The 25,285-nt window shown below is 42.7% G+C and overlaps 1 protein-coding gene across 3 annotated transcripts in view; it reads right to left on the bottom strand.

Moving 5' to 3' along the window:
- SHB (SH2 domain containing adaptor protein B) overlaps nt 1-25,285 on the bottom strand; it is a 138,071-nt gene that overhangs the window by 51,384 nt on the left and 61,402 nt on the right. Inside the window, exons 6-7 of one of the 3 annotated variants that reach the window (XM_087741676.1) lie at nt 4,151-4,374; nt 1,518-3,142 (exon numbers count right to left, since the gene is read on the bottom strand). The exons of 1 other annotated variant lie outside the window; for it this stretch is intronic. In XM_087741676.1, coding sequence (XP_087597802.1) covers nt 4,191-4,374 — 184 coding nt within the window. In that variant the 3' untranslated portion in view covers nt 1,518-3,142; nt 4,151-4,190. Of the gene's footprint in view, nt 1-1,517; nt 4,375-25,285 lie in introns of those variants that run through there. One more of the 3 variants, XM_087741677.1, reaches the window with a different exon arrangement.

Genomic DNA, 25,285 nt, shown 5'->3' with positions numbered 1-25,285 from the left:
GTCCAGAGCACTGAGGTCAACACAGTAACTCTGAATTGTGAGTACATGGTTCTCAGAGTAAGCTCAAGGCCTGAGACAGGCAATAACATGCTGCAGAAAATGGGATTGTACATGGTCATCCCTTGCAACCTATGAACATCCTTTTTCAGTAGGACTTCTATTTGCTTCATTTCAGACCAAAAACTTTGCTCAGCTGCTGCCATTTCCTTCCTTCCTTTCGTCTTCCTTTCTTACTGGTGACTCCAGCAAGAAGGAATAAAAGGAAGTGATTTGCAGTGTTTTATGTGGGATCATTGCAGATCATTAAAAAGGAAAGAATGTATGAAAACCAGTTGACTCTCCACTGTTCATTCCCTTCTCTCCTTGCTCAGACCAGGAGTGCAGACAGGTCTGTTTCATTTCTGTTTTCTTTTTCCTCCTCACCAAGGAGTGTGTTGGATGGGTTTTATTTATTTATTCATTTATTTATTTAAACAAGTGTTAAGACCTTGCTTGTTCTGCTCAGACAGTACCCTAGGTACAACCTGAGGACAGCATGAATAACTAACAGCAGCAGAGGACCAACTGAGTACTTCAGAGTGTAGCTTAGCAGTGCAGCAGGGTGAATATGGAATCACAGCCTGGATGAAAGACGGCATTTGCAGCCTCCACCAACATTGCCACACAGTGTTTGTGTTGCCAGCTTGAGCCATGACAGCAAGAGAAAGGGAAAATCCTGAACCCCATTGTGATGGTGAGGATTAGCACATGAATGTGTCATCCTCCAAGTAGCAACCAGTTTTCCTCAGTGCAGAGACGCAGGCCATGTTCTTTGAGAAGCTGGAAATGTGTGTTTTGTACCTTTGCACTTAAGAGATCCCTGGACTTTGCATCCTGGCTCTAAAGACTTAATTTCAGAGTCAGAAAATAAACAATTATCAAGCAGAGAACCCATGGTGATGACTGTACTTCCACAAAGCTTAATGATTTTTCCAGTTATAGGAAGTAGTGAGATGTAATCTTGGCCACTAAAACTCTCCTACCCATCATACAGATGTTCACAGCTCGGGAGCTTTCATCATTCTGTGAAATACTCATCAAAATAGAAGTCTAATTAACACCTCTTATAAAGTCTGCAAAAAGTGATTCACCAGTGTTACACTGTAAACAGCAATAACTGGATTCCTTGAGCACCTCAAGAAATTGTACAGCAATGTCATTCACACACACACATGTGTTGTTTTGTTTTGGCACAGCCCTTGCAAAGGTGCATATTGTCAAGAGAATTACTCAGGGCAGAACTGATTTTCCAGACTCCGAACCAGATTATAGCCTAATGATTACTTTCACTACACAGCTAAGACACACAAACACAAGTTGTTCTGAAAGGCCGCTTCAGCTATTAGCTGTTCAAGACAATCCTAGTACACATTGACAATTAGAGGAATAAAAGGGAGAGGTTCATAGTTTTTTTTTAAATAAACTTTTAATATGCTATATAGGCACGATCGCTATGAGATCTTCCACCTATACGCAACACTACATACTGCAACACACTGTATTTTCACTGTACATTAAAAGTCTGGGAAGAATATTCCTTTACTGGAAAAATATCATACAACCACTTAAATAAACAAAGACAACATTAAAGTGCAAACAAAATCCTGGTTTTTATTTATTCTGCAATTACGGAGTACTTTCTAAAAGTCTTTTTAAAAAATAATCAAAAATACCTTCCCACAGACAACCAACATTTTCTGAGATGATTTCTTCTTGCTGAACCAAGAATCCTGATCTGATCCTTGAAGCTGTAATAAACTGTATACACATTTGTATGATGCATATTGACCTGATTTGTACGAAGCAAGGGATCCCAAATCAAAATCTGCAGACACCAATAAAGTGGAACCTGCTGGCTTTAGCTGACTTTCAATCAGGCCCATGACAAGAAAGATTCAGTACAACAGTCATCTCCATGAGCTAAAGACAATGTGTTTAAGGAAGCCTGGCAAGGCCTTGGTTAATGATAATGTTGGTTTCTACTGGTAATTGATGTTAGAGAGAGTAGGGGCTTATTTTTCCATTACAGAAGAAGAAAAACAGGCCATAGAGCAGCAACAATGCCAGATTCTCAAAAATGCACTTCAATAAGAAAAAAGAATAAATATGACATATTTCTGCCCCAAGGGGCATAACAGAGTCACCAGAACCCACACAGGCACAGACTCAGCAGCAGATGCAATTTGACTCCTAATCTCTGCGAGATCTGCCACCTTCATGAACTCCTACTCTGGTGAGAAAAGAATACACTATCTTAAAAGTGCCTGTATGCTCTTGTCAATTGGGTGATGTTAAGAGGAGGATGAAGAGTTCTGCAAAGACCTTAGGGAAATAAAAGGTGCCATGTAGGTGAGTACATGAAAAAGGGGATGTTTGGTTTCACTTGGAGAGCAATGTTGTCTCTTTCTACTCCATTGTGCCACCCTTCTCTCAGAAAACCAGTAAGAACATAGTCCAATGCAGCTTCAAATTATGGGTGAGAGAGGGACAGCTTGACCCACTACGCTTGCTGCACAGAATGACACTGGGCTCCTCACATATGTGTGATCCACTCCTGTTCAAACTGTGTTGGATATCATAGGCAAGGCTTAAAATGATGCAGAACATTCATCACCGATGACATTATATCGGACATCCTTGAGGTTCTTAGCAGATTAGAAAATACAATGAAGCACTAATTTTACAGGCAATAAGTGGTTATTCTGTTACAGTGTTCAGATTTGCACTTGTTTCTAAGCATACATAAAAGGGAATAGTAGGCAAGAAAGCTGAATTAAATAACACACAATTTCACAGTCCCATTGCAGTCTGTAAAATACATCAACTGCATATAACCAGTTTGCTACTACAACAGCTGATGGGTTAACGCATAACATTCTAGACATAGGTGGGAGATGGCACAAAGTAAGGACTACCAGGCTATTGATACCCAAGTTCCAATTTCTGCACAATTATATTTTTTCTACTTATCCCATTCAATGAGCACACAGAGCATGTAGAAAATACCTCTCAAGTGGACGGGCACTGACTTGGCAGGACTGAGGTACAGAGCAGCTTCTGCAGTCCTTCTGGCTGACAGTGACTGAAATACAGCAGGAGGCTTCTGCTTATGGTGAAAATGAACACTGGTCAGAAGGTATGTGTCAAGGGACCACGTTTTAAGAATGCCTTAGTACACCAGAAAACCATCTCTGCTCTGCTACATACTGCAGTTCTCATTTACACAGCTGCAAAAGCCATCTTATGGAAAGGCAGTGTGACACACACTTGTTAGTCTGCTACTTCAGTGGGACAACTGTTTGATCCAGATGAATGAGCAAGTGAAGATTTTGCCTACTAAAGCTTTATAAAAGCCTTTGACCACCCTCATGCATAAATACTAACCTACACATCAAAACGACTCATTCTCAACTACTTAAAATATTATGGTGTAACTGCCCCAAACAGAATTAGCTGCCTGCATCTATGAATAAAACTTGCAAATGAAGACAGAAATATTATTGTACCAAAAAGGATAAAATATATAACAAACTACTTTTTAATTACATCCCCTATTCATAAATAATTGACCATGATTTGCTCTCACAAAATTATTTTAAGATTGTGTGCCTAATAGGAATTCAACATTTGACTACCCCAAGAAACTGCATTAAAAAACCGAAGCCCACCAAGCTAAGTGACCAGAGCCACAGGGACTTGCCTGCTAAGCAGCTCCTTCTCAGGTCCACCAAGAACACCCTAGGGTATCTCGGAGTCAGGTTACTCTTTCACATGGATAAGTTTCTCAGGGTAGCAAGAGAATTAAAGTTGCTGGTGTTCTACTGCTGAGAAGAACTTGTTGATTCTGCTCAAAATGTGGAGGAAGAACTTTTGTTGGGAAGTACTTTCATTCATAGAGAACCTATGGAAAGGTTATCTGTTCTCCTTGCACTAAAATAAGATTTCTTTCTCTTCTGTAGAAGCACAGTTCTAGAGGCATGCTGCAGCATAAGAGCACAGTCCCATGCACAACTCTGCAGAGCGCCTACGTTCCCAAGACTAAAGGCTGCCACTCTCCATCACAGACTCAACCACTGAATTCTGGCAATGAATTCTGTGCAACCCAGCTTACCTCTCACCACCCATCCACAGGAAGGGGTGAGACCAGGGCATTAGAGGGTCCGCACAGCCACAGGGTAGAGCAGTGACAAGTGTTCTGCTCCTTTAATAGGCAGCTTTTTTGTGGTGTAATAGTGGATGACTTCAGGAACACTGTTGAAGGGAGGGCTGTTCTGACCCAGGATGTATTTCTCTTTGGTTTTCATCAGTTTCATGTGCATAAAACCTTGACTGCTCCTGCAAGGAAAGCAAAGCATTAGTTCAGGCATATGCATAGGGAAGAGGGGAGCAGCACAATGACAAGGTCTCCTTCAGGATGTAGGAGAACAAAATGCAAGCAGTTGCTGGGTGACAGGCCAAGACAGGGGCCAAACTCTGACAGACAGTGACTGCTAGCTGCAAACTCCCATGCACATTCCAACACAAAGGCAGCCTAAGCTAGTATTTTGTTTTCACCACCTGTGCTCTCTGGATCCAGGTGCAAGGCTGTCTTACCCTGGAATTGATGCAGATGAGTGCCAGAAGACAACCCCTTTCCTGTCCCCCCGCAATATTTTCCTGTGAACATTTACTTTTCATTACAGCCAATCATTACTTCTGGAGCAAAAGTTATCATTGGTTTTGGCCTGTCAGAGGTCTGAGGCTCTCTTCATAGACACATAGGCAGGGGCCATAAGCCTCACTCAGATGAAGCAAACCTAACCTAACCTAACCTAACCTAACCTGCCCTGCCCTGCCCTGCCCTGCCCTGCGGAGACCTCAGGACAGACCACACCCATCCCACCCTGGCAGCAACTGCCCAGAACATGGCTATGTGCAGAACCTGATGGCTTCAGCTGGGAAAGCTTCCTCAGATGAGCCCATTCCCAAGATTAATGGCAGAAAGACTTTCACCTGCACTGTACTGAGCAAAGGCTGCTATTCTGCAGACTTTTTGCAGGCAGAAACCAGTCTGTGACTTCCATGCCAGAAGTACTTAATTCCTAGATGACCTGCTTGCCTGCACAGCATACTGTCTCTTTGAGGTAAGGCTCATGATTACACAGGGAAGAGAAGAGTGTCATAGTAACGGCCCTGTCTGCTCCTGCAAAAGCAACCCATCCAGCACACTGCCACTCTGACGGGTAGCACCCACACTGCCATATAGTACACAGTAGAGCTGAACTCACCTCTTCCCAGCAATGACCCTTCAGTGTCTGCTGTCTTTAGCTTGTCATAGAGGCTATTTTAAGAGTGTAGAGTTTAGCCAGAAAAAACAACAGCAAAGGACAGCTCCTACACTTCAAGGTGTTAAATGAGGCCTAGAGGGTTTTTACAGCTTGCTTGATGTCCTACTCCCTAACTTTCTGTCTCCAAACCATTGTTTCTTCCAAGTGTGTCCAGAGACAAAGACAATTCTGTTAAAACTGGAGTTGGTCTATGTCAGCAAAGAAACTCAGTTTAAGATGACACAGAAAGCTACAGCAGGAAAACAAATCATGCCATGTTAAAAGCAGCTTCTCTAAAAGCTGCCATTTTCTAGTTAGCAGGTGCAGCATTCCCTCCAGAAGTGCTTGTAGCACAATCAAGCTCATATCTTTCAGATCTGTTCAACAATTCTCTGATAAAATGACTCTTTCTGGCGAGCAGAAACCACCACATGGACTGTAATTATAGCTCTACACACTTAAAATCTTGCTTTAAATGTCAGTTTCTTAGAGGAAAAAAATATCTTTTGAATCATAATTGCTCTCTAAATTATTTCTTTTAAACAAGGGTGGCATCTTTAAATACTTTATTATGAGGACAGATGTATTGCTCCCTTGCTTCAGTTCACTATGCATCTGCTTTGCTACAAAATACCTTAAAAGTATGCAGATAAATTACTGGAATCACAGGTACATGGTAATTTCAGGAGTTTAGCAAGAACTGGAAAACAATCTGCCAGGTGCACTTTAATGCAGAAAGGGCAAGGACACAAGCCCTTTTTAAAACAGAAAGAAAACACATATAATGTAAACAAACTGCTACAAGCCATGTATCTATGACAGACAGCTGTTGCTTCCCTAATAAGGACCTATGTAGATACTTAAGTTTGTGCAGTACACAGTCACTGAGCTTACAGTATGTAATGTTTATGGCTACCAGAATTCCACAAATTAACAAGAAGCATCTCCTCTATATCATGACAGGTCAGCCTTTTGGGAGGCCACAGTGTGAAGGTGAGTAAAAAAAAATGTGACCTAGAAGTTATGGATAGCAGACTAATGGAATTCAACCAAGGCAAATAGAAAAATTCTGCCCTTGGGACGGAATAAACCCAGGCAGCAGTGCAAGCTGGGGCATGCCTGGCCAGAATGGGAACTATGGTGTACAGGACATAAAACATGATTCAACGGTCTGCCCATGAAGGCCTGCTGCGGCCTGGGCTGCATAGCAGAAGTGTAGCCAGCTGCTGGAAGAAAGCGACTGCTTCCTCTACAGAGCATTAGTGAGGTCACATCTGTATCTGTAACTGTAACTGGTGCGAGGGCCCCCCAATAAAAAAGTGAAGCCAACACTGGAGCAAGTCCAGAGCAGGGCCAGTCCACTAAACATGGTCTGGGAGTGGGAGCACATGATGTACAAAGATAGGCTGAGAGAACTGTGTCTGTTCAGTCTGGAGAAGAAAAGGTGAGATGGAGGGTGTCATGTTGCAGTCATCCATTGCTTAAATGGGAGAGCTACAGAGAAGACAGATGTTTCTCAGAGGTACACAGTGAGTCAACAAGCACAAGCTGCAACAAAGAGAGTTCCCACTAGACATGGGGAAAAGCTTCTTCCTCATGAGAGTGGTGCAGCCCTGGGACCAGGCTCAGACAGGTCAGGAGGTCTCCATCCTCACAAGTTTTCCAAATTTGCCTGTACAAAGCACTCAGTAACCTGATGGGTGTGTCCCGCTTGGACCAGGGCATTGGACTAGACACCTCCAGAAGTCCATTCCCAACTAGATCTCTCTAGGAGTCTATGATTAATCTTTACCATTTGTATATTTTCAGAAACTGCTAAGTAGAGCTTGTTCAACAACAATTTTGATTTTGAAACATTTGTAAAAATCCACTATTAAAGAAAAAAGATCAAAGAATCAAAGAATCAAAGAAAACTTCGAAATTAAATTTCAGGACTCCTAAGTAAAACTCTCCTAAAATTGAAAATGTGTTGTTTCTGCAAGTACTTCACAAGAAATCATAATAAAATCCACCTCCATTTCAAGCTATGCACAAAACACTGTTAAGGGAAGACCTGCAAAGGGAACAAGTTTCGACACCTGAGAGGTTCAAGAAAGTGAGAAGTCAAACCAGTGTGATGGCAGAGACTACAATGTGCAGGCTGCATAGCAGATTGTCACCTCCTGCTATTTGGATTTGCCCTTTGCCGACCAGCCAGCAGGGGTGACATCACCTTGCAACTGCCTGTAGAGAAATCTTGCAGTTAATGGGGACAGAACTGTAGACAAGGTATTGTCCTGCACACAGGTCTATCCTAGTCTAGCACAAATGCTGAGGAGCCAGCTATCCTAAACTGGGCAGAAGAGCAATTACCGACTCCTGGAAGCAGGGAATATGGCACTTTCCTGTGCACTTGTGCATTTTAGAATAACAAAGTATTCTTCTTTTTTTTTTTTTTATTTTTATTTAGACCTGGGAAAGCAAAATCTGATTGCATGGAGAAAGGATGAAAACACTTTAGCATAATGGGCTTGCCAGACAAACACAGTGGAGACCATCTCCATCAATAAGCTAAAGCCAAGGCCAGCTGAGAGCCAGCTCCTTTGGGGTAAGTAACCTATTCTATTCTATTCTATTCTATTCTATTCTATTCTATTCTATTCTATTCTATTCTATTCTATTCTATTCTATTCTATTCTATTCTATTCTATTCTATTCTATTCGCCACTTCGGCTCCTTTTGGATCAGTGTTCTGACTTGGCAGTCAGAGCTTCAGACTATTTGCTTACAAACAAGGGAATATTTCTGCTACTGTTTTTTCCCTTCACTGCAAAGCTGCTGAAGTATGGCATGAACTAATAGTTCTGTGATCATATTGTTTCACCAAAGCACTGTCTATGGCTCATAGTGATGCTGCACAAGGCAGCTCCAGCAGCCCTACTTCTTATCAAAAGAAGAATCTTGTCAATTCCTCTTCCTTTGATAAAGCATGTTTGAAGAGCAAGCTACGATCACGAAATCCCCAGCAGGTAACTCATCTCATTAATGTATGCAATCTTTAATACAATTCACACCAATGCTGGATATCACTCCTTATCATAACAAAAAGAAATTTTTAATCAAGAAGACTATGAAATACTGCTAATGAAATTGACTCTCATAACAAAATCACATTTGTGATTACATTATGTGATTTTGCAGCTGCTGGTGCGTATTGCTGGCAGCTAGTATGCACCTCTTACACCTCTTACTTTTCCTGGTAATCGCTCAATGAATTTTTCATGAAGAATATAGGGCAACACTTATACTAAATCAATTCCTTTCATGATAGAGGACTTAAAAACACTTGCATACAAAACTGATATGGCTGGAGGTAGAGGAGTCACCCTTATCTCTCACAAACAGTAGTATGCAATCCACATACAGTTTGCATTTTGAGGACCAAAACTCCATCACTGTTTGCTGAGATTTCTATCTTATTTCACAGCAACGGAATGTCACCCCACATCCCTTCTTTTCAGGCAGTTTGCATTACAATTTTTAAGGGGCATAGTCCTGCAATGTTAAAATCAATAACAAAGCAAACTGACTTGTGGGGTAGAAGGATGAATGAAGGACCTCTCCCTGCATTCAGTGAATCATCACAGCCCTCTGTGACATTTGGCTCATCTAGTCATTGAAAGCTGACTGCCTAAGACTAACAAACCTGGAGGTTTTATTTGCACATATCCTTTCTGTTAAAATCAACTGCTAACCAGGATCCTTGTGGAACATCACAGATTATTCAACTGTCAGCTGGCTATGTGAAGATGAAAACATGTGAGGCTATCTTCATTCAGTTATGAGCAATCTTCAGTCACCTTCATTCTCAGCTGTATCGTTTGATTGTTCAGTGACATCTCTAACAGCCCTCAGTCAAGCACTACCTCCCATTTTCTTTTCAAGGCAGTATGTTGGAAGACTGGGAGGAAATGGATGGCCATCTAGCCTAGCATTTTGACTGTTGAAAAGCAGTTATTTCCCACCTCCATACTATCTCATGTCCTACCTTCTTTGTAACTTCTCCCCTTCAGCAAATGTGGTGTTTCTTCAGCTTTTAGAGTTAAAGCAGGTCAAAACCTATAGTCTCCCTTTTGCAGATCTTCCCCTTATTAGTGTTTTGTGGCTGGTTTGAAATGGACGTGGATTTTATTGTGGTTTCTTACAAAATTATTCCACAAAAATCACATCCTAATCTATTTCTTCCCATGTATTTCTATGGGTTTTTTTGGTTCTTCTAAAAAAAACAGAATTACTTTCATTAAGTAAAACCCAGTCTGAATGGAAATCCCTCAGAAATGGATTTCAGAGGTCATTTTGTGTGAAGGCTGAGGAAGAGCAGAGGTGGCAACTGGGAGCAGTGTGAAATTGATCTCAAAGTTTTGCAATGTCAAGTATGCATATTTTCTGTTCACAAAGGAGAAGAACTGAGAGGCAAGAACATTTAGTCAATGAACTGATTTTACTGATTGCTAGTGTTTGTAGCCAATAGTTATCACCACGTTGTTAATGATGGGCTGAGTTCTAATTTCTATCCCAGCTACTTTTCTGGATGTGCAGAACTCTTTAAATTGAGCATTATTCCAGCTTACTGGTGGATAAAAGCATAACATAAAAGATTATGTTTTCAAATAGTTTCCTCCTTCCTGCCTCCTTTTAGTTTGCAAAAATTACAGTGCAAATCTGTTATCTGCCTTCCTTGTTCCAAGTAAACCAACTGAGCTGGCACTAGTTGCAGCTAGAAATATCAAACCAGACATTTCTAATCTAGAACAAAGAGCAAATTAAGTTGGAAGAAAGTCAGCTTAGCATCTTGAAACCCTGCCCTTGAATTAAGCACTTCCAGGTGTACAGGATTTGAAACTGTTCACATCTACACTAAGGATCTTTCTTTGCTACCTCCCCTTCCCCATTTGTTCTTCAGATCTGTCTTACAGACTCATCTCTTCTGGTATGTCTGGACTTAGAGGGAATCAGTGCCTACTAGTAACTGGCAAGGGCAGAATGCATCTACACTTGTTTAACAGTATGTTGCTGCTAGACCAATGACTAGGATTATAGGGTCGCGGTTCAGAAAGGAACCTGGAAGTCGTGCTGCTCCCTCTTCCTCCTCCAAACCCTTTTGATCTAAGGTCTAGTTTTAGTATGCAGAGAGATTACTGAAATTTCAGGTAGCAATGAGGAAAAAACCTCATGGTTGAACTGGCTGCAAATCAGTTTCTGCTTAGTTTTCTAAGCACTATTGGGATCTACCTGAACAAGTACAAGCAGAACATGTGCCTGATAGTGAGTAGTCCTGGTTTTGGAATATGGATTTCTCAGCACTTTCAAAAGCAATAACTATTAGAACTTGCCAGGCCCAAGGTTTTCAAAGAGTAGAACCTAAATGACAATCCCAAATTCACATATGTGAACACTGATGAAAGCTAGTGCCTTGAACAGATGAGGCAGAAGTGTTCAAGGCCGGGTTGGATGGGGCTTTGAGTAACCTGGTCTAGTGGAAAGTGTCTCTGCCCATGGCAGGGGGGTTGGAACCATATGATCTTTAAGGTGCCTTCCAACCCAAACCGTTCTATGATTCTGTGATTCTATGACACATTTTGCAAGACAAGATGCTAGGACCTGACCTAAGTCATGTGATATTTTTACTATGTGAATTCTGAATGTCACTATGGTTTCTCAAATGTTGCAATAATTCTTTCCCAAGTTTTTGTTCAGCTGAGGGAAAACAGTGACAAAACAGTGCCACCACAGACAATACTCATTCCTTCCTTCCCTTATTGCAACCATTCCCATGAGTTTCAAATACAGAACAGGAGAATTCCTAGTTGCTAATCCCTGCAACAAATTGCTTTGGAACTTTCAAGCACAGATGTTTACACAAACACAATACTTGATATATGACTAATAGTCACACCTTGCTTAAACTGTTTTACAACACAACCATAAAATGAAGTAACTTTGAATTACAGCTTTCCTACACATTTTCCTTCAGTTTTCAAAACGCAGTAAGGGTGGGAAAGGAATTGTGCAGACAGCCCATCAGACTATGCTTTTTTTGATCTTATGTCTGAAGTGTGATACAAGAATGTTCAAGAAGTATTAATTAGATATTAAATCTAGTATTTTTTCCAGAAAATGTTAATGGCTTTGAAACGTCATTCATATTCACAATCAGAAAAATTATCCAAGCCTTCTGATCACTGTTTTTTGCTGAAGAAAGTGCTGTTTTGTCAGAACAGATTTTCTGCATTCATTTTGATGAAATGTCACTTGGACAAGGATAAAAGCAACAACTTTGCAGTAACATCAGAAAAAAATATTCTAGCAATGTAGGAAACACGTATTGTGTTGTTTTGTTTTTCTATGCTGAAATACCTCTCTATTTCAAAATTTTATTTTATATTATATGCTGTTACTTTGAACAAAACCTACAATATTTCACGCCAACTTACAGCAACAAAGAAATAAATTAAAACCTTCTCTGAAAATAAAAACTCTTTTTTTTTTCCCCAGGTGACTGATTACTTTGAAAAATCCTTTACTGGAGACATTCAGAGGCTGACCTGTCCACTGCTTTTCCTGTCACAGCTCTCTTTTTCAGGCACAGAATACACAACACTGTCATTCTATATCTGACGGCCACTGTCTCCATGGTACAATAAACAATGTCTCTTCCCTACCAGCAAGGGCCAGCAGTGTCCCTTTGCTACTGCATCCAGCACATGTGAAGACCACCCTATTGAGCCCAGGCTCCATTCTCTATATCCAGTTCCCATCTGCTGCTTTGAAGGTAGTAAGGATGTTTAGCTTGTTTGAGTACTGTAGAAGTGACAGAATCCTTGCTGTTTGCTAACAGCAGACTGTTTAGGCCAACAGCAGACTAGTAATACACTTTTAAATACTTTTATTCAACTGCTGATTTAGAGAACCATCAAAAATTCCACTACCTCTGTATAAATTATATTGACAGGAAGAAACTTGTATGTTTTTTTACAATATCACAACAGTTACGTTCCAAGAATATATTATGTGTTTTAAATCAACTAAAAGGTAGCAAGTCCAGCATTAATCCAAAACTCAGAACCTACCCAAAGTCTACATTCTCCACTTTGGAAAACAGGACCTCTTCTACAGATCAATCCTGCATTTTCATGATGATGAAAAACTTTGCTTGCAGTCCTCTTTGCTCTTTAGGGAAAACCACATGCCTGTTTATGAGTCCACAGGATCAGGATGTCAGTAGACACCACACTTTCTGAATTCAGCTCTGTTCTCCCTCCAGTGGCAATGACTATGCAGAAATTATCTGACAGAGCACAAAGCAAAGCCCATTACTGTTTTTACACACAGTTTGCACATTTAGCTGATTTGTGAAATAATCCTAATCTAAAATTGAGAATAGCCACATTTCCTGAAATTGAAATGTGAGTCAGGAAATGAAGTGGTGCACACTGCTGCAAAGAGCCTTGGGAAGGGGAAATCCTGATTGAAATAATAAGCTATTAGAGCCCAGCCAGTGGCTGGTCTTCATTGACCAAGATTGAAACATAATGTCCTATACCAAGATGTTGTTCTATTGTTACATTAGAAAGGCACCTCTATGAGCTTGATGTGTAGTGAAGTCATTGCTGAACACCTAAAACACACTTATAAGTGAGATGGCTCTCTTCTTCCCTTTGCACATCTACTTCCACTTCTTTCACCAGCCTTCTTGCTAATAAAGAACAAACCTAATACAAGGAGCTTGCAACTAAGCATTTCAATGGCAGCCAGAGACTGGGAGCCCTGGTCACAACACAATTACCAGGAGTATGGATCTCCAGTTTTTAACCAACCTTATACAATTAAAATGGGTTTAAGGAACGAGTGGGAGGGTATGAGTGAGCCAAATACCTACAACCCTGAAGGAATACAGAGAAGAGGAAACACAAGGAACAGCGCAGGGCTGCTGGAGGAGGTACAAAAGAATGCATAGCTGCCCCTCAGGCCTTTGGGATCATTTTGTTCTGGGAAGGTAGATCATATGCCTTCCCTCTTCTGCTATGGAGAATGCTGACAAGGAGGCCCAGCTCTCTGGATCACAGTCCATAGAAAGATGCTTTTTGCCTCAAACACTTCTCATCAACAGTAACAATTCCTTGTTTCTAACTCAGATGAATCTGTACATCATAAAGACCTTCTCTGATGCCCCTAGAGGTAGCCAATTCACATGCAATTAATTTTCCCTGGGTAAACTATGGTTTCTCAAAATAACAGACATTGACATGAGCCGCTTAAACTAGCCTGATGAATGTTTTATCTACAGATGCATTTTAATTTGATAACGAAGCAACTTTGATGCTTGTTTCATACATTCAGAATGGTCATTTTTGGAATTTGAATCAGATAAATACCTCATATGCAAATTTCCCATGCCAGTTAACCCTGTCTGGCCCTCTCAAAGTCTACAAAACACAGAAAGCTTTCCTGCTATTGGAAAAGATCATCTTCAGAGACATCTCCATTGTGCAATATTCAATTATATTAAATGAAATTGAGTAAGTGATACCACCTTTTAACTTTCCAAATACAGGTAATATTTGTGTAGATTCTCATTGTCACACATTGCTGTGTTTTGGGAAACCTAAAGTTAGTCTTTTGTTACTAGAGAAAAGAAAACCATAAACTAGAGTAAGAGATGTCTTTTTTTTTTTTTTTTTTTTTTAAATAGCTTGCCACATGAAACTAAAGAATAGACTTTAAATCACTGTCACTTAATCTCAATTAAAAAATCAGGGTGTCATTCTTCCTTTTCCCCTGAATTAGAAAAGTATGATATTTAACTGAAAAAAATGCTGACTCACACATGCTGGTGAAGGTCCCTGAGAAGCACAAACACACCTAAAAGACAGTAGTGAATATGAATGCTTGGAGGATGCGTGCAACATTTAGACAGGAATAGATGCTGCAATTTTTGCCCAAGAATGATCTTAGAGACACCGAGCTACACAATTACCAGAGCTTACCTCACCCCACAAAGCATTTCCACATCCCATTGACCTACAGATCAGCTACTTTCCCATTTCTATGACTAAGTAGAATCATTTAGGCCTAAACAACAACAATAATAATAAAGAAAACACAGGGTCATCAATCAAGCAATGCAACCACAGATGACAAAATTAACTCACTGGATTTCAGTATCAACCCAATCAGATATCAGAACCCTTACTTTAATGAACGAAAATGGAAAAAGGTAGTGCTCCTACATATTGAAACACATGTGCCTTTGGCTGCTTTAGCACTCAGGTAGGCTTGGAACTGCATTTTAGAAAAGTCTGTTTCAGCTGTCTAATTTTGTCCAATTGTAGCCAGCATTCTCTCAGTCTCTTGACAACCTATTTCAACAAGTTGATTTTTTTTTTAAACCTAAATTAAATCCCTATCTTTCTACTCTTTAATGTGATTGATTTATGCAGTTACACAACAAAGGCTATTTTATTATTTGTCCTAGAATGTGCCAACAATTTTTACACATTTTGCAGTGAGAGCACTAGTAGTACAGTGCTAGAAACTTAATATTGGAGTTCACTGCCTTTTTCCAGTCAACCTTCATATATATAAACATATAAACCATCCACATTCATAGCAGAATTTGCTCTCAACACAGATTAAATAATTTGCCAGCAGATGACAATTTACAGTCAAGTGCTTCACACAAAACAAGGGGGAACTGTGAGTTCATTCTTGTGTATGTGTGTGGGTTTGTGTAAATTCAGCTTTTCCAAATATTTTCCCTAGATGTCATCTTTCCGTCACAGATACTTCAATATGTGTGCCCCTTTATTTCATGTGGTCATTCATACAGATATTCTGCCTGCCCCTTACCTGTCCCTATCATAGGCTGAGATATATCTTTCAACTATCCCATTTGCTATAAGAGCCAGCTGGAGACTGCCTATCCTTTCATATCTCATGGATCATGGATTGTCCATAAAAACATCATATTGCTTCTGTTTCTGCTGCTGATCCACTGCCTGATCCCAAGGAGTTCATCACCTCTCTGCCCTCATCCTCCTGGTCATACTTGTGCCACTTCTGGAGCTCTCCTGTTGTGCCTGCCTACATATTATGATGTTAAAGATGCAAAAGCATCAGTCCAAGCATACAATAGAAACAGCAGGCTTCATCAGATATTGGGGGGAGGGGAAGAGACCAGACCCCACACCACCAAAACAACACCAAACAGGGGGCTTGCACTCACTAGAGTTTTCCCACCAGTGAGTTTAGCGTGTCCCCTGCTCACGAATTGCTATGAAAAGCTCATATACCGCACAAAACACTGCAAAAGCAACATAGTTGCTGCTATTAAACACAGCTTCTCAGGCCTGACACACTTCTATCAGCTAAACCAATGTAAAAAAGTAAAAAAAACCTACAGCCAGGATGCTCAGCCTGATGGAAGGATGCAGGCAACGGTCAGTCACGTGCTTTTCAGAACACAATAGTCAACAAGTGAAAGGTGACTGCAGTCAGTTGAAAGTACTTCATTAAGGCTTCTGCAGCCAGTCATAATTTTTAATCAATGTCTCTAAACAGTGAAGTAATCTCTCCTCAAAGTTATTACACTTAAAGAAAGTAACAGCAAGACATCACACCTGATTAGATAACCAAGAACATATTCACTAATCACTTTAGGAATCTAGTTCAATACACTGTCAGAGCAAGCCTGAATGGCTCATTGCTGTAGCCTCACAGCATAATCTTCAGCACTGCTTTCCCATGTTCAAAGTACAGTCACAGCAGACCCATATCCATTGCTTCACCATATGCATTGCTTCAGGCATCTGTTGCTGCCTGAATTTCCATTTTGACATAGCTGAATTGGGAAACAGACCTTAAGAGGGCACCCAGAAGCAGCTCTACTGTTCCTGAAGAAAATATCCAATCAAGCTGGGCTCCAGGAGATGCAAATCTAGTATATATCCTAGTTCTCCTGTTGTAAGATGAATGCCTTCAACTTGGCTGGTGAAAATTTGCCTTACACCAACAGGTTTTACTTTGTTTACTGTGCCCAGCTGTGGGGTAGTACTCCTTTCGCTCCTAAACATCAGAGAGTCTTACAGACCATCATGTGGAAGGTCCTAGCTCAAGACAACTCCACCTGCTTTTACCAGTTTGACAACATTCTTTTTCGGAGGGGTTGGTTTTCATATAACCAACATACATACAGGCCTTAAGGTCACATTCAGTCTGCCATGAAACCACACAGCTGATAGAGGACTTTGTGCTCTACCCTCGCAATTCCCCTACCTAGTGAGTAGGGGGAATGCTCTTAGGAACAACATACGAAGAAAAGCAGAAAGTCACAAGGAGATTTGACAGAGGTGGGGAAGATGAGAGATGTTGCGGTTGAGATCCAGTAAATCTCTTTATTTCAGATGTTCCTAGGAAGCCTTTGTTCTCCTCCGCTCTCTTGCTTCTGGCAAGGAACGCAGCCAAGCATGTGCTCTTGTGAATCACAGGTAACTTACTATTTGAACAAACACATCAGCTCAAGGACATACAACAACAGCAGTGGTCCAAACCCCAGCCCCCTCCCTTTGGTTCCAACAAGCCAACAGAAGGAGCTATGTACTGTAACGGAAATCAAGCAGAACCCAAATGAGTTTTTCCCGGGCAAAGGGTTTTAGGACAACCTTGCTCCATAGGGCTTTCATAGCACTGTGCAACAGCCCATGGACCTTGCCTCTAGTTTCCATTGCACCAGCACATCTCCTGGCACTGACAGAAAGCACCAAGAGTGCAGGTGCAAGGGAAAGACAGGCTTCAAGTAGAGGGGGAACTGGAAATAGCTAAGATTAGTAGCCCTTCAGTTCTGTCAGAGAGTAAAAGCCCATGCTGCTCTTACCCTCTCCAGACTACTTAAGATCTGCTGTGTGGCACACAGTGGTCTCTGGCTAAGTAGTGTGGAGACCCTGAGGATAGGCATGCTTGGGCCTTCTATCATTTGGAGGGGATCAGGCTGCACAGCACTTGATCTAGAGACCTTTAGAGTCCCATGAGATAACAGGCAGCCTTAACACATTGCTGAGATCATTCTGGCATTTCAGTTCACAAGGTCAGAGCTCAGTCACAGCCTGCTGGTGTTAAGTCATTCTATATGGTTTTTGAATCAAGGCACTGAAGAGGTGGGATTAAATTATGAGATGAAGGCATAAGGGAAGTGTCCAAATATGCAAAGCCTGCTGGGGTAAACTTAGAGGGTAGCCATGAGGCACAAGGAGCCTTACTGGCTGTGACAAGTACCTGTTATGCTTGTGGACCTAGCAGCAAGCCAAATTGAGATTCGCTGATCCATTCTGGAAGACAGAGCTATAACTATAGCTAGTCTTTCTTGCAAAACATACCACCATGTGTGGCGGTGTGCTCCACCCCGCCCAACCTTTTCCTATGGCAGTTGTGATGGATGTGTCTGGTCATGAGGGATGCATCCAGCTCAAAGTGGATTCGGGGGAGACAGAAAACAACGTAATTGCCAAAGGTTAATTTATGGCAATGTGTCCACCTAGCCACACTGCTGGTCAATGTCCAACTCAAGCCAAATTCGGAAGAAACTAACATCTGCAGTCAGTATGTAAATATGGCTATGAGTCAATCATCTTACCCACATAAATAATGGAGCAGCCCAAGAGCCCTTTGAGCTCTCCTGCACAGCAGCGGGCTGCATGCCAGGACCTCTCCTTGAGTAGGGGCGCCTCTCAAGGTTACTCCTAGAGGTTGAGAGATTAGTTGCCGACAACAAATCCTCAGTAAGTGACTAACAGCATGCTAAACTTTGAAATCTCAGCTAAGTGATATAAAGGATTGATTGCGCATACATAATCCTTTAGACATAAACTGTTGACCAAGTCTGGGAGTAGGATTGGGTCCAGCTGCACCTAGACTCCTCTCTGAGAAGGAGTTTAGAAAACAATGGGGTCCTCTCTGAACTTCATGACTCAATGGGAGGGTCTCCCTGACAGTTTTGTCTGACCCTGTCCTCTATGCAGTAAATAATCAAGTGTACCTTGCCATTGAATTTTGTTAAACCACTGTCGCATTTACCATTGAAGCTTGTTAACTCACTGGTTAATATCAATAAAGTATATTTTTGCTTTTTTCTCACTCCATCCACTACACCATGCGGCTGGCCATCAGGATGCCCCTTAATTTTGAAGATAAGGAAAATGTACTAACAGGAAGAGAGAAAAAATAGTAAGGTGTGGAGAGTAACGTGTTATCCAGCAAGCAGCTTATGCAGAAAAAAATCAAATAGAAGTTACTGTAATTCTGCCACAAGCATGGACACTTGCACAGTTTTTTGGGAAACAGGGGCAGTATACCTCTAATCAAAAGGCCTGTAAGAAAAACATATCAAACACCTGGCAGCCACTCTCACAGGCCACAATGACTAGAAGAGAGTCACAAAATGTGGGCCTTGAGGCCACTGCCTATATTCCCTACAACCTCTTATCATCAGCTTCAATTTGCATAGCAAAGAATTTGGTGAAATCATGGCAAGAAACAATTAAAACTACAGTCAGCTTCAAAGCCAGTAGTTGCATATTAGCATATGCCTGCACTCTCTAACATTAGTGTCACAGAGTACTTTCTGACATGTCATTCCATGGAAACACAAGCCATACAGTGTGTGCTAAGCAGGGACACTGTACAGACCATATCAGAGCAGGACATAGGACAAGGCCCTAGGGCAAGTATCCGTAGAAGCAAGGAGTCCAACCAGCATGGACATTCAGGAATTCCTCACACAGAACAGCTGCTCATTTTTTCCACTGTAGCATCTATGAACTTCAGAGCTGGGATCCAAGAACCATATGCTAATGCAGTTATGGTAGATTAATGAAACAACTGACAAGGTTGCAAGTTTATAACGAGTAAATTACACATAGCTGGTCAGACTTAATTTTGTGCTACAGCTTTGTTAACAAGTATCCCCCATAAGTACCATGTGTCTTTATAGTGTGCTACCAGATGCTCTGCAGCCAGTGCTTTTCATGTCACACACCATAAATGTACCAGTGAAATGAAACAGAAGTTTGATGCTGAAAGGGTCTGTTCTGAACATCGTTTGAATATGCACATTCAACAGCAACATTCAAAAGCCTCCATCTTTTGTAGGTATCTCACACCCACAGAAGACCTCAAGTACCCTCAAGCCTGCCTCTTAAAGGAAAAGTGAGCAAAGCCTGTTTTTATACCATCCTATGATGCCAATCCTGATGTTAGCCCAATGTTGCAAGGGGGCCATTGGATTGGTATGGCAACACATAAACAGGTGCTCTGCAGCAGTTGTAGGACAAGTACATTATTCCAAAGAGTGTGTTATTCAGTTGGCATTTTCAAAACCAATAAGGCACCTATGCGCAACCCCAACCATGCTCATAGTAGCAGCCCAATCCCTGCAGCTTCTTCACATTTTTTTTAAAAGCAAAGTCCAGTTGCATATCCTACTCATATCCTAGTGATCATAATGGAAATTAACTGCCTGCCAGTGACATCAGCTAGCAATTAAAGTCTACAATTGAATGTTTCAGGGAATTTTTTCTGTAAACAGAAGTAATTTTATTTCCATCAGTGGGATCACCACCATGAACTAGGCTATACACATCCTCGATACAATCTGAGGAGGGGATGGCTGGTTGCTGCTGTGTCTATGGTTAACTCTGCCAACTACCCCATGCACACCTTGTTTGAGCACTTCTTTACAAGCCATACATCTGTCCTGGTGAAAATGGGAGGTGAAACAGAGTGTCTTATATAAACGTCACTGAAAGATGAAGTACTGGGGAGAGTACAAAGTCACCTAAACACTGGCTGCACCACTGGTAGATTTCTTAGCCTATTCACTGAAGTCAACAAAACTGTGAAAGAACACAGAGGCTTGAAGTCTCTCTTACCATCGCACACTGCTTATGCTAGAAACCCACCGGGACACAAAGTACATCAGGAATAGAACCACAGAATCATAGAATAGTTTGGGTTGGAAAAGACCTTTAAAGGTAATATAGTCCAATCCCCCTACAATAAGCAGGGACATCCTCAACTAGATCAGGTTGCTCAAAGACCTGTCCAACCTGACCATGAATGTTTCCAGGGATGGGGCAACCTCTCTGGGCAACCTCTTCCAGCGTTTCACCACCCTCATCATAAAAAATTTCTTCCTTATATCTAGTCTGAATCTACCCTCTTTTAGTTTAAAACCATCACCCCTTGTCCTATCACTACAGGCCCTACTAAAAAGGCTGTTCCCATCTTTCTTATAAGCCCCCTTACTTACAGTATTAAAAGGCTGCAATAAGGTCTCCCCACAGCCTTCTCTTCTCCACGCTGAACAACCGCAGGTCTCTCAGCTTGTCCTCATAGGAGAGGCATTCCGTCCCTCTGATCATTTTTGTGGCCCTACTCTGGACCTGCTCCGACAGGTCCTTGTCTTTCTTGTACTGAGGACTCCAGAGCTGGATGCAGTACTCCCAGGTGGGGTCTTACCAGAGCAGCAGAATCACCTCCCTCGACCTGATGGCCATGCTTCTTTTTATGCTGCCCAGGATATGGTTGGCTTTCTGGGCTGCAAGCACACGTTACCAGCTCATAGAATCACAGAATATCCTGAGTTGGAAGGGACCCACAAGGATCATCAAGTCCAGCTCCTGTCCCTACATATGACAACCCCCAAATTCACACCATATGTCTGAGGATATTGTCCAAATGCTTCTTGAATGTTGTCAGGCTTTGGCACCATGACTACCTCCTGGGGGAGCTTGTTTCAATGTTCCACCACCCTTTGGGTGAAGAACCTTTTCCTAATGTCCAACCTAAAACTCCCCTGGCATATCTTCTTGCCGTGCCCTCTGGTCCTATCATTGGTCATCAGAGAGAAGAGATCAGCACCTGCCCCTCCTCCTTCCCTTATGAGGAAGCTGTAGACTGCAATGAGGTCTCCCCTCAGTCTCCTCTTCTCCAGGCTGAACAAACCAAGTGACTTCAGCCACTCCTCATACAGCTTCCCCTCTAAACCCTTCACCATGTTTGTGGCTCTCCTCTCAACATTCTCTAGTAGTTTTATATCCTTCTTGTACTGTGGTGCCCAAAACTGCACACAGTACTCACAATGAGGCCACACCAGTGCAGAGTAGAGCAGGACAATCGCCTCCCTCGACTTGCTAGCAATACAGTGCTTGATGCACCCCAGGACACGGTTGGCCCTCTTGGCTGCCAGGCCACACTGTTGGCTCATGTTCAACTTGCCGTCGACCAGAACCCCCAGATCCCTCTCCACGGGGCTGCTCTCCAGCCTCTCGTTCCCCAGTCTGTATGTACTTCCAGGGTTGCCATGTCCCAGGTGCAAAATCCGGCACTTGCCCTTGTTAAACATCATACGGTTGGTGATTGCCCAGCTCTCTAATTTGGCCAGATCTCTCTGCAGGGCCTCTCTGCCCTCGAGAATGTCAACGTCTCCTCCCAGGTTTGTGTCATCAGCAAACTTTGATAACAAACCTTCAAGTCCTGCATCCAAGTCATTTATGAAGATATTGAAGAGCACTGGCCCTAAGATGGATCCCTGCGGAACCCTGCTAGTGACTGGTCACCAGCCCCATGTAACCCCATTTACTATAACCCTTTGAGCCCGACCCATTAGCCAATTCTCACCCATCGCATTATGTGTTTATCCAGCTGTATGCTGGACATTTTGTCCAGGAGGATACTGTGAGAGACAGTATCGAAAGCTTTACTGAAGTCCAAAAAGATTACATCGACTGGCTTCCCTTGGCCAACTACGTGGGTAACCTTGTCACAGAAGGAAATCAATTTTGTCAAGCAGGACTTTCCCCTTGTGAACCCGTGCTGGCTGGGACCAATGACTGTGTTGTCTTTCAGGTGTTTTTCAATAACTCCCAGAATAATCTTCTGCATGATTTTGCCAGGTACAGAGGTGAGACTGACAGGCCTGTAGTTACTGGGGTCATCCCTGTTGCCCTTCTTGAAGTCTGGGACAATGTTTGCCAGCTTCCAGTCAACTGGGACCTCTCCAGATTCCCAAGAGCATTGAAAAATCATTGAGAGAGGTCTCGCTATGACATCAGTCAGCTTCTTAAGTATCCTCGGATGAACCCCATGGGGTCCCATTGACTTATAGGGATCCAGCTGGAACAGCAAATCCTGCACAAGTTCAGGGTTTGATGGAGAGTTTGTCATTCTCACAGTTGTGATTCTCTAGCCCAGGGGGGTCTCAGAGCCCATCATTGGTGTTGAAGACTGAGGTGAAGAAATCATTAAACACCTCTGCTTTGTCTATGTCCCTGTTCATGCGGTGACCATGCTCATCAAGTAACGGGCCAATGTTATTTCTGGCGTGCCTTTTGCTACTTCTATATTTTTAAAAGCCCTTTTTATTGTCCTTCACAGTACGGGCTGGCTTCAGCTCTAATATAGCTTTGGCCATGCGTATTTCCTCCCTACAGTGGCGAACACTATCTCTGTAGTCTTCCCATGTCACCTGACCCTGCTTCCACTAGTCATACATTTTCTTTTTTTGTCTTAGTTCTGGCATGAGATCCCTACTCAGCAAAAACAGCCTTCTACCTTGCCTGCTTGACTTCTGACATTTTGGAATTGCCTGCTCCTGTGCTCTTAGGAGGTGGTACTTAAAAAGTGATCGGCACTGATGGACCCAGCACCTTCAAAAGCTTTTTCCCACAGGACCTTACTAAGTAGTTCCCTGAGCAGCTTTTCATCCACCAGTACTCCCAAGTCCTTCTCTGTAGGCCTGCTTTCAATCCCTTCGTCCCCCAGCCTGTACTGATACCGGGGGTTGCCCAGACCCAGGTGAAGGACCTTGCATTTGGCCTTGTTGAACCTCATGAGGTTCACACAGGCCCACTTCTCAAGATTGTCCAGGTCCCTCTGGATGGCATCCCATCCCTCAAGCGTGTCAACTGCACCACTCAGCTTGATGTCACCTGCAAATCTGCTGAGGGTGCACTTGATCCCCTGTTTATGTCATTGATGAAGACATTAAACAGTACTGGTCCCAATATGGACCCCTGAGGGACACCACTCATCACTGATCTCCATCTGGACATTGAGCTGTTGACCACTAGTCTCTGGATGTGACCATCCAGCCAATGCCATATCCACCCAACTGTCCACCCATCAAATCCATATCCTTCCAATTTAGAGAGAAGGATGTTGTGGGGGACTGTAACAAAAGCCTTACAGAAGTCCAAATAGATGTCATCTGTAGCTCTTCCCTTGTCCGCTGATGTAGTCACTCCATTGTAGAAGGCCACTAGGTTGGTCAGGCAAGAATTGCCCTTGGTGAAGCTATGCTGGCTGTCCTGAATCACCTCCCTGTCCTCTATGTGCCTTAACATAGCTTCTAGGGGGATCTGTTCCGTGATCTTCCCAGGCACAGAGATGAGGCTGACAGGTCGGTAGTTCCCAGGGTCCTCCTTTCTAACCTTTTGAAAAATGGGTGCAATGTTTCCTTTTTCCAGTCACTGGGGACTTCAACTGACTGCCACGACTTTTCAAACATCATGGGGAGTGGCTTTGCAACTACATCAGCCAGTTCCCTCAGGACACTGGGATGCATCTCGACAGGTCCCATAGACTTAATATGTTCAGGTTCCTCAGGTGGTCTTGAACCTGATCTTCTCTTACAGTGCAACAGACTTTGTCTCCCTAGTCCCTGCCTTGAGGTTCATCCACTTGAGAGGTGTGGGAAGAGAGATTGCCAGCAAAGACTGAAGCAAAAAAGTTGTTGAGTACCGCAGCCTTCTCCTCATCTGCTGTTACCAGTTTGACAGTCGTGTTCATCGGGAGCGGTACACTTTCTTTGACCTTCCTTTTCTCTCTGACATACCTATAGAAACCCTTCTTATTATTCTTTGCATCCCTTGCCAAGTTCAGCTCCAGCCGTGCCTTGGCCTTCCTGAGCCCATCCCTACACAACCAGGCAGTGTCCCTATACTATTCCCAGGATACCTGTCCCTGCTTCTACTACCTGTGCATTTCCTTCTTGCTCTTTAGTTTGACCAACAGGTCTTGAGTCATCCATGCCGCTCTCTTCCCTTCCTTGCCTGATTTCTGACACATGGGGATTGAGAGCTCTTGCACTCTATGGAAAGCATCCTTAAAGCTCTGCCAGCTTTGTTTTCCGTTGTCCCTGTGGGCAGTTTTCCAGGGGGTCCTATGGACTAACTCCTTGAACAGCTGGAATTTTGCTTCACTAAAATTCAGGGTCCTGACTTCACTCTTCACCTAAACCATATCCCTCACAACTGTGAACTCCACCATGGCATGATCACTGCAGCCCAGGCTGCCTCCAATCTTGATGTCTCTGATTAGCTCACTTGCGTTAATGACCATTAGGTCCAGTATCGCATCCCCTCTGGTAGGGCTGTCTATTATTTGGCTTAAGCAGTTATCCTCAATGCACTCCAGAAGTCTCCTGGGTTGCCTACAGCTCGCCAAGCTACTTTTCCAGCAGACGTCAGGGTGGTTGAAGTCCCCCAGCAGGATGAGAGCCTGCGAGCACAATGCCTCCTGTAGCTGGAGTAAGAAGGCTTCGTCAATAGGCTCTCCTTGATCAGGTGACCTATGGTAAACACGAACTACAAGGTTCCCTTTGTTGCCTCAGTCTCTAATTCTTACCCATAAGCTTTCAGCCTGCTCGTGGCTATTCTTCAGGGACACTTCTTCACACTCTATCCATTTCTTGATGTAGAGGGCAACCCCTTCACCCCTCCTTCCTTGTCTGTCCCTTCTGAACAGCCTGTAGCCATCGATAGCCACACTCCAGTCATGGGATTCATCCCACCAAGTTTCAGTAATGGCAACTAGGTCATAGTTTTCTAGCAGCACAGTGGCTTCCAACT

Source organism: Nipponia nippon, unplaced genomic scaffold (genome assembly GCF_047370975.1).
Source record: "Nipponia nippon isolate SJK-2023a ecotype South Korea unplaced genomic scaffold, ASM4737097v1 scaffold_8, whole genome shotgun sequence".
In the NCBI taxonomy this organism is placed as follows: Eukaryota; Metazoa; Chordata; class Aves; order Pelecaniformes; family Threskiornithidae; genus Nipponia; species Nipponia nippon.
The sequence above is the reverse complement of the archived record's forward strand: the minus strand, read 5'-3'. Positions and strand labels throughout refer to the sequence as shown.